The sequence below is a fragment of the Eufriesea mexicana genome, unplaced genomic scaffold (genome assembly GCF_001483705.2).
Source record: "Eufriesea mexicana isolate 0111107269 unplaced genomic scaffold, ASM148370v2 scaffold143, whole genome shotgun sequence".
NCBI classification, from domain to species: domain Eukaryota; kingdom Metazoa; phylum Arthropoda; class Insecta; order Hymenoptera; family Apidae; genus Eufriesea; species Eufriesea mexicana.
Window position 1 is genome coordinate 390,958 of NW_016908322.1, and position 10,571 is coordinate 401,528.

Below are 10,571 nucleotides of genomic sequence, written 5' to 3' on the forward strand. Positions count from 1 at the left end.
TGGAATGTGCACGATGGAGGTACTTCGAGAATGTGTTAACGTTCCCGCGAGCACTCCATAACAGTACGATTAACACAAGAATTACCGAGCTGCAGGCTGTACTTGAGCGCAACGTGCATAAATAATAGCAATAAAAGTGACAGGAATGAAAATAAACAGCTATATATAATTGCGCTGTTACTTGAATAATGGTCGACATTAATTTTGCTAAAAGCTACTGGATATTCCCAATAATTACAAAAACAAAATACCCAAAAGCAGACGCGTTGACAAGTTCGTTATATATGTATAATAAACCATAGAAAATGGCAAACCGAGGTAGAATTCTCGAATGAAAAGTATCGACGACAATATCGGGAATAATAAAATTATTTGCTAAGGAGGTATGCGCGATATTCGTCCCCAATTAAACATCTTCTCGTCGGCCAACTTTCCACGATAAGAAACAATCTCGACCCTGACGACAAACAGTTCCCCATTCCCGGGTACAAAGAACAAACAACCCTCGCAGCACCCCGTTGGAAACGTCCTCGAAGACGCTTGAACCAGGTTCCCCTTAAGTCATCGATACGTGTCACCGTGTTCGAAACGAGGCAAACGTTCCCAGCGCGGCTTTATTGTCTCGGCAAACGGAGTGGCAGGTACGAGGTGAGCGTAGGAGCCAGGGAAAAGCAAACAGTCGGTCATCGGCGGGCAGAACTTATCGTTTCTAAAATGGCAGCCGAAGGGTCGCGGTGGTCGCGGAGGGACGAGCCTTATCGGGCCGGCGAAAGGAGACCGGGGCTACAAACGGCGGCTTGCTTTCGGGAAAGCAAACAACAGCTTCGAGACGAGCGGAGAAACCGCGAGGAAGCCGAGAAGCGAGGCAAAACGAACGGCGAAGAAATAAAACACGAGAGACGCGCAAGTGTCCCGTGTCCCCTGGAAATCAGTCGTGGAAGAAAGAGGAAGAGGAAAAGGAAGAGGAAGACGAAGATGAAGATGAAGACGAAGTCGAGGTTGGAAAACAAGGAAGAAAGCGAGAGAGCGAGAGAGAATGGAAGACAAGGAATCACCTTTCGGTTCCCACGAGATTTTGCGTCTCGCTTCACGACCCTGGGGAGACGATGGAAACAGAATCAATTTTACGGGCGGACGGGCATCGATGCCTCGCCGATTGGTATCGATCCGATCGAGGGATCGAGGTCTCGATCTTCAGGGAAACGCGAAATTGCCCGACCTCGGAATCCCGACCGCCTTTCTTCCGGTTCTCGTCGACGAGGAAGCCGCTTACGTTGGTCCTCGGTCTCGTCCAATTTGCGACCTCCCCGTACTCGCTGCTTCGTTGTCTTCGAGAACGAGAACGAGATTCGTCCTCCATCGTCTTCGGAAAGCTCGTTCAAAGTATCGCGGAAGATCGCGACGGGGGTTGGACGAGGGGTGGCGGAGGAAACTCGAGCAGCGAGGGGTAGGAAACGTATTTGGAGACTGTTCGAGTCACGCGACACTGCTCGCACCTCGTTTCCCGTTTCGCGTTACTCTCTCACTTCGTAGTCGCTTCGGGGATGTTTCCATTGTTTACGATTCCAAGAGAATCGAAAAGATCGCGAGCCAAGAGGGACCAAGTACAGCTCGTTCCGATTTCGATCGCGATGAAGCGGCTTAACTTCCATTTTGAGGACGTAGAATCTCCTGTCTGTAACAATGTCTGAAAAGAGGATATCTTTGCCTTTGCTTTGCTGATGCCGGGAAAATAGCATCGAATTTGGAACCCTGGCAAATCGTAAATGGGTAACGTCGACGGAGAGAAACGCGAAATTTCAAGTCGATTTAAGGAAACAGAATTTTATAATTGTTTATACTTCGATATGAATCTAAACTTATACAATACTTTTTACTCCAAATAAACTTACAAATTTTTCGAAGATCAACAGGAACTTGATAGTCCAAAGATTTACGAAGACGGAGATTAGAAAAATTCCGAATTTGGGTCCAAAAGGAGGGGGTACCATCTGCTACGAAGAAATCTAATAATAAACTTTAACCCGTTTGCTACTACGAGTGACTATAGTCAACGGCTACGAGACGACACCTATACACGATGGGTGACTATAGTCACTGGCCACAAAAATTAAGACAAATGCTATCGTTTCGCTTAGCTGCATTCGCAAAGAATTACAAGCGTTATTGCGATGGTCAATTTTTTCTTTCTTTCCCCTTTTTTTTTTGAAATATTTGATCCCGAATGCTAAAGAATGCTTCTACCTTCGCCATCACGCTCCGTTTTATGGGAAGGACTCTCGACGACATTTGTCGTAGGAATTCGTCAACTTAACTGTCAAGGATTAGTCATTTCCTACGTAAAATAACCCGAGTCCAAAAAGTTGACCATGCCCAAAACACTCGACGATACTATCGAAATCGTAATCCATCCTCCTATGGTCGCGTCGTTATTCACCTTCTTTCCTTCGTCCCTATTATTCTACTAGCATTATTATTCAAACTTTGGAAATAAATCCAAGCCCGTACTCGCCATAATTCTCACTGCGAATTCAGCCGTCCACGGGCAGACGATAAAGCACGTCAAAGACGACGCTGGGAGCTACATCGGGCCATTACGATGTCGATGAGCGAGCAAAGAAAATAAAAGCACCTGAAACAGGGGAGCAGGAACGATTCACGGCGCTGGACAAGAGAGTGACGGAGGTGAGCTCGAAAACGGCACCATCGCCGCCGTCGTCGTCGTCGTCGTCGTCGTCGTCGTCGTCGTCGTCGTCGTCGTCGTCGTCGTCGAACGACCAAGGGAACACGACACGGAGCAACACGGGGGCGGAGAAGAACACGAAAACCCGCTGCCTCGTAATTAATAACCGTTCGAGCAGCGTGCACCGGGCGTGGGCGTCGCAAAGTGGCTGTCGTTAGTCGCTCGTTGAGACGGCGCCTTGCCGCCTGGACTCGTTCGCACTTCGTACCTCTCGCGTGCAACCCCGTCGAAAAGCTGATTTCGTAATGTTTCACGGGGACGAAGAAAAATCCCGGCTAATTATTCCAGTCGCCGTCTCTCTGCTGTCTCTCTCCATCCAGTATAGTGAGGGGTTCATTTTTCTCCGCAGTTCTCGCGCTGATCTAACTCTCCACTTTTCCTCTTCCTATTATACGCGCGTATTTCCCGCGATAATTATTAAACAAAATATTAGTTAGTCGAATAAAATCGGCCACATCGTCCTTGAGATCCTTTTCTCATTCTAAATAGGGATTGAATGGATACGACGTAAATTTTGAATATTTAACCACTTGCGTTGGAAAAACGTGTTACGCACGTCGTAATGCTTTTGTCACAGAATCGCCAACGACGTGGTACACACGTCGTTAGGCAATTGTTACAGAAACTCTGGACCGTTCTGGCACACGCGTCTGTGAATTTCTTGCTACCGCAAGTGGTTAACCTACCACGAATGATCGAATAATCGCTGGATAACAATACGGAAGAAGAAGAAGAAAATAGACAAAGTCGAGCGATTAAGAAGATAATACCGAACGCGGAATTTTTGATAAAATAGGGAAATAAATTACGAAATGTGTTCTTCCACTGTCGAATGTAATACCGGTATACAAGTGGGGTACCCATACCGGTATGAGCGGAAATATCGTATTCAGGAGAATTTGCGCGCAGAAAGTTTCGCAGGGATTACGCGTGGATTGCAAGGGGCGGTGTTGGAAATATCGAAGGGAACCGATAGGTCGGGGAAACTTGGATCCTTTATGCGACGAGATCGGGACGATTCGCCGGGAAAGTTTGAAAATTCGATATTGTAATTTTGGATAAAAGCGATTACGTTTAAAGCGGCCGGATTCGATGTTTAGCAGCTTTACTATCGATCACCTGTACACAATCGAGCCCATATAATATCGCGGGTAGTTTCGGATGAAAGCAGACGCCATTGTAAAATCTGCCCTTTCGGCGGGATCAAGTGCCCGTGAAATTAAAAGCTTTTCATCTAATTGCGATAACAGGGAACACGATTACGCGGTAATTCTCGACAAATGTAATCACCTGTGAAATTTCGCGCATAACCGGGGCCACGCTGTAACTTCAAAGCCCCCTCGCCTTTCCGTCCAGTCCACAGTCCAGTCCAGTCCGGGCCACGGGAATTCTGAAACGAAAAAGCAATTACCAGCTGTTCCAAAAAGGAAAAAAAAAGATAATATATAAAGGAGGAGGGGTAAGGGGGAGAGTGGGGGGAGAGGGAAAAAAGACCTTGATCAGGCTTTCGTTTTATGTTCGAACAACGTTCCTTTTGTTTCCGTCGTTTTGGAAGCGCTGGAAGGAAAAGAGAGAAGTTCGCATCGATCACCGCAAAACTCGAAGCAACTTTTTCAAGAATCCCTTTGAATTTCTTCCCCGTTGGTTCAGTCAGTTTCGACTACAGAGAGAAAACGAGCTCGGCCCTCTCTTCTTTTCCTTCCCCTTTTCCTTTCAGTCCGACACACAGACTTCTCTTCGATGAACGGTACCGTATTTTCCTTTTCCTTCTTCCCCTCTCGACCACTTTCCTCTCCCTCTCTCTCGCTCTCCTTTTTTTCTTCCTTTTTTTTACATATCGTAATAGCTCAGACTCGCCGTCTTTGACGCCCTTTGTCGCGCATCAGCGGCGCGAGTTTCGAGGCATCGCTCTTCCTTGAAACTTTCTCATTCGTCAAATTAGAATTCGCCTTTCCGCCGGCGCGACGGCCACGCTCCCCGGAGGCTCTCTCGCTCTCCGACGCCGCCTCTCCTCGCCATCGTCGAGACAATGGATCAAAGGATCACACACAGCCTCTCCTGGACCTTAAATTCCACCGGCGCTGCCCTCCCAAGGAACACCGACCGACGGGGACACGTCGAAAAGTCGCGTCGCGACGCGATTGTCGCCGAGACTCACCCCTGGCAAGATCAAACGATCAAACGGGACGCGAGTCTCCTCTTGGAACGTTTGCCATTAGGATCGGCGAATCTTTCGACTTCCTACCGATTAAAGTTGCGACGATGAACGCGGGGGAACCGGAGACTTTATGGCCACTTTGGCTCCATCTCTCGCTGCTGCCATTTCCCGTTAATTTAGAGGATATTCATAGCTCGGAATAAAACGCGGGAAACGTCTTCCGATGATTCTTCTCGGTAACGACGGTCATGCGGAATTTCACGTTAAGTGCGCGACTATTCGTCTCTTCATGGTCCAGGCTAGTGCCTAGCGACTTCGTCGCCGAGATAAGTATCGTGTGCGATTTCGGGGCCCGTCTGTGGACGACCGCGCTGTACCCCCCGAGCTTATGATCTATACATGCTTCGCGAATAAGATGTTACAGTACTCTCCAGCGTCACTCTTGCGAGAAAACGCGTGGAAAAACCCTCTGTCCTCGCCGTTAAAGGATCATTGGACAAGTTGGACCTACCCTCGCGACAGGTCCGTCGTGGAGACAGAGGAACTGGAAATTTTCGAAAGCAGATTTATCGCGTTTGGCTGCAAGATATTAAGCGGTATCGTATAATTCCGCGGTACAGTCTGCCGGTCTAGGCGTCGTAAACTCTTTAATGAGCATTATCGGCAATCTCGACGTGCACACGCGCGGCGAAGGGGTGGAACGACCCTCGATAACACGGTCGGGTTGGTCTTTAATCGGAGCACGCGTCGCGACGCTATCGCCCGTGCTGGATGATATAAGAGTTGGATGTTGCTGACCGTCCGATTGGTTCGTTCCATCGATTTGATGTACGACGCCCGGCCACGGATCGTTTCTCGCTGCACAACCGTGAAATCAATTTCGCGATCTGTCCCTGCGACTCGACACTCCACCGAGATCTCTCTCGTTTCGCGTGGATCCGAGCCATCGGCTGGAAAATAGATCGATAGACGGGGTGCTTGGGCGAGTAAGTGGCCGGAGTGGAGAAAAGAAGGAAGAGTGGAGCAGGAATCGGATAGAAGATAGACCGCGTCTCGTTCCGTGGAATCTTCCTCGTTTACGTTTTTTGGGAAAATATACCTCCGCGTGGAGGGTGCATGGAAGAACTGCTTTTAGAATTCGGTCGCGTTTTATTCAATTTCCGCAGCTCTTTTACGGGGAAAATACGGTTGAAATAATTGCGAGATCGGCTTTAAGGGAAGCGTGAAACGAGAGCTGCGAGAAAAGCGGGGATGAAATAAGCACAGCAAGAAAACGAATAGAACGGAAGCCAGCGACGAGGAAAGGAAAAAACAATGGAAAAGGGACGGGATAAGCAAGGAAAACAAAGATGGGGGAGGGAATTAGGAGGAGCAGAAGGCGGAAGGGGTAGGAGACTGGGACGGAGCGAGGGTGGAGAAGCGAATGCTTCGACTTATATAAGGCGACTCAATTAGGATTAGCCCGTTGCCCGGAGTCTTTAGGTCTTTGCTCGCTGATCTCCGACTTCGTCTCATCGGCTTAGGATTTACCTAAGGATCTTATTGGCATCGAGCGCGGACGATCGATACGCCCACCGTTCACGAAGCCACGCTCACGAAGTCACGAAATCGTGATCTCTTCCTCGACAATGGGACATACGACGGCCACCTACCGCCCGTGAACGCCGGAATGACTAAGAAAGTTCAGAAAACCGTTTCTATTGGGGCGAATCCGTAACGTACCCCTACCACCGTCTTTCAATCCTGCGTCTTCGATAGAGGGAACCTACTCGGGCTGCAAGCTCCAGTAATTAAATCTGCTTTAAAGCTTCTCCTACGAAATCTTATCCCCGGTTCACTTTGCAATCGGCTGCTGTATCGAACTTTTAAATCGCTCGAATCACGATGTCTACTTCGAGGCAGTTTATTCGCCGAGGTTAAAAGGGAGAATTTAATATTTTAATATTTCTTTAATTTCTTTAATTTCGTAGAATACTCGATGATAAAGTTATTACGACCATAAATGTAAAAATAAAAGAAGGGCTTCAAAGGGAAGGAAATAAGGTACAATATCGAAAAACTGCTAATGCGGGGGTTAATAGAAAAATGGAGATGTAGAGCGAGCAAACCGATAACGCAAAATTTTTGATAAAAAATTTAGAAATGGTTATTCGAATTCTGGTAGACTGGGGAACCACAAGCTCGATTCTCCAGCCCGAAAATATCGGTTCCCCGACAGAGATAGGAAAGGCAAAAACGCTGGCGCGTTCGATACACAGAGCGACGCCATAGCAGGACAATAATTATTCCGCAGAGGTAACTCGCGATCCCGTTTGCCGGTGGAGCCACACGGAAAGAGAAAGCTTTATTTTCACGAATCGAACGGAGGGTATACGGTCTCTCGTGACGGTCGTTTTCCCATTGACGATCGACCGTTCGCTCTTTCCACCTTGCCGCGGAACTTCTGCCTGTCTCTTCCCCGTCCGAGAATAATAAGTTTCCGGCGATGTGACCCGTGAAAATCGAATACGCTTGCACCGGTTGCAGCGACAGCTCGGCCGACAAGGCAACTCCGCGTCCGGTCGACTCAGTTATGGAAATCCCTTCGGCGCGTCGGCTCATCACCGTCGCGCCAGCGCTGCTGTTCCCGACCAGTTCGCTTCCTGTCGTCGAACCCTGTTCAAAGTCAATCGCGAAATCTCGTTATTCCGGGCCGCGTCTACGGTATAACGAGAAAAACCGTGCTCACCGGCCGCGGCAACGTAATATCGAAACATCCTGATTGCCCGCGATACACAACCCCTCGCCACCCTTTTCACGCGTGCAATTCGATCGTCGCCGCGATCGATACACCGATACGTATCACCGCGAACAAACGTAAATATTTATCGCGCGATTCTCACTCCCCGAAACCGGAAGAGAGGGCCCGGAGCGTGCGAAGCGTAAGAAACGAAAATCAAACTGGCAGGCCAAGTTGGATCGCTTGGGTCGAAGCGTTAAGAAGACTTCCGATTCGACGAGACTCGGAAGCGGCGGCCGGTTTCCCACACCGGAAACAAGGAGTTTGCATAACGCGGCCGACGAAACTTTCGATCGAGGGTGGCGAAGTTTGGCCACGCGGAGGGTTAACCAGGCCCCCGGAGGGCACGATCGCGAGTCGAGCGACGGGGAAGGGACTGCCGAGGTGGAAGGAGCAGCCTTGGCTCTCATTGTTTGCCCGGAGCTCGATTACGGGTTAATAACGTTACCGTGACCCCCGGCTTCGTCTTGGCGCGCAACGCCGGTGGTTTTGAGGAAGACCGCTTTTGCCCGTCGAGAAGTCGGCCGCATAAAGGAGCGGATCGGCCGATCCAATTACCGACTAGCTAGTTTCTTCGTTCGTGCCTCGTTAGCGGGACGAAGGAGGCACGGGCGAGCTTAAGGCGAGTTCGTAAGACTTCCTCTCGCATCTCTCGCGCCCCCGGCTCGAGTTACCCGGGATCGCACGCAAAAACCGGCCGCGATCGGCCGACAGGGTCTTCCCGTGGCGAACCTGCGCGCCCCCCGCGGGAATTACCCACTCGGAGGCTAAGATTTCTTTCTTTCGCGACGGATCGCCGTAATTCGCGCTCTGGGCGACGTCGTCGAGGTGACTCGGATTAGTCGTTCGTGGTGTGAGGACGCGTGAATGGGGGTGCCGGCGCGATTCAATCGGGGATAAGAAGTGCAAGATCGATGACCTTTTAGGAATTTCGATGGGTCTCTTCGAAGAGCGACGCTGCGTTGCAATGGGTGGTTCACGAGACTCCCGCACCTCGGTTAATTTGCAAAGTATGCGTCGGATGAAGAGATTTCGCGTAAATGGGTAATTCGGCTTAAAACGGGGGTGCTGGGTGAATCGCCTTGTATTTCCTCTTTGCGCAGCCAACACCATCTACTGGAATTAGAAACTAATAGAGATCCCGGTTCTTTACTCTGGGGAAGCGGTACAGAGGTGGAGAACAGGAGAAACAGAAGAGTTCAGTGTGCTTGGAGAAAGCGTAAGGAGCGTGTGAGTGAATGTTTTGTTAAAATATTATTCGTTACAAATAAACTAATATAGTAATTTGTATTAACAAAATCGAGTTTTCCTTCAGGGGGTACCGAATCCTCGACTTCGCGCTCCGCGATGTACATAAATTCTCAAGACACGAGCAACAAAATTTAGATTTCAATTACACGTGTAATTTCAGTTGATCGATTATCAATTATCGAATATTACATTACACGCGTTGAAAAATAAGACAGCAGCGATTACTCGTCAGCCTGATACAAAATAATCTTCCCAAGCTACCGAATATTTAATCACGGAAAGGAGCGGAAGCTTGCACCAGCATCTTCGACGCATTTTCGATTCACGGTACCAATTAGACCCCCAACGCAGGCCAGCCATTATCCGAAAGAAGGGGTCGAAAAACGGAGAGGAAGATCGACGGTCGTACCGCCGTCTTCGACGTTCTCCAGGAGAACGCGCCCCCTCGTTCGCCGCCGGTCGTATATTTCAAGAAACGTCGGTGCGGCTGGCGAACGGCGGAAACGTATTCCGGCCGCGGAAACAAATCTCTGGCCGGCAAAAAACCGATCCGTGATTATCGTAACGATCTCTTCGTTTTCCTGCGGACCGAGGAGAGGAGGGCCCGGAAACCGACATTCCGCACTCCGGCCACGTATGTGCGGCCGAATTTATTCGCGAGCCGAGCCACGCCATTGGACGGCCAGCGAGCATTATTTACCTTGGTAATTACACCGAGGCCGGTTCCACGCCGGTGGCTCGCGAGCCACAAATTATCGAGCGCCAAGCTTTCGCTGTTTCGCCGACGACGACGCCGCCGCCAGCCGAACCGACCGGGATCGTTAAACGCTTTTTACCAAACTCCCTTCTCCGCTCCTTTCGCGTCTTCCTCCTCCTCCTCGCGCGCCGCTTCTTGCTTCCTCGTCTTCAGCCTCGATGCCACTGCTCAAGGTCATCGGCTACCAGCCATCGCGAACGTCGACGGTAGCCGGAAAGTTGCCCGTCGAAGCAGCAGAAGGAAGTTTGAAGACGGGCCGAGAAGTGGAGAACGATTAAAGATTCGGTGGCGCGTGAACGGGGGTTGTTCGTTAGCATGGCGGAAGAACGGGGAAGGGTGGAACACGGAGGGCGAATTCGCGCTTAAAGAATTATAATTTCCGCTTGGAATTCTGCGAAAGATGCCCTGGCAGACTCGCGCTCGTCGTTTCGACGGTTCTCTTGATCTACCCAGCCACTTGTTATTCAATTTCTTCTTCTTCACCGGAGCCCCCCTATTGTCTGTTTATACCGCGAAACAAGTTGCGCGAGAGGTCTCGTTGTTTGAATCACGAACAGCGGTATCAGCAACGGTATCAACAGCGGTATCTACGAAGTTACAGGAAAGCAAGGCGTCCGCGAATTTACATTTTATCTAAGAATCGCGAACGAGGGGGGCGGAACATCGTACTAAAAAGGTTCTTAACCCAGACCACGAAGCCGGTCGTTTCACCTGCTCGCCGAGCATCGATTCGCGCCCCTCCCTGCCCCAGGGCCTGGCGTTCGATTCCAAAGACTGCCGTTAATTACGGAACGAGTTGGCCGGCTACGATCGCGCCGGTTCGCTCGATTTCTCGATAATTCTTGGTTCGCGACGCGAGCAACTGCGGAAGGGTGACCGGGTG

At 50.0% G+C, this 10,571-nt stretch overlaps 1 protein-coding gene across 1 annotated transcript in view; it reads right to left on the reverse strand.

Annotated features, from left to right (window-relative positions):
• LOC108555176 (uncharacterized) overlaps window positions 1–10,571 on the reverse strand; it is a 71,190-nt gene that overhangs the window by 14,969 nt on the left and 45,650 nt on the right. Inside the window, exon 3 of the mRNA XM_017910723.1 lies at window positions 4,034–4,133. Within this exon, the coding sequence (XP_017766212.1) occupies window positions 4,034–4,133 (100 nt within the window). The remainder of the gene's footprint in view (window positions 1–4,033; window positions 4,134–10,571) is intronic.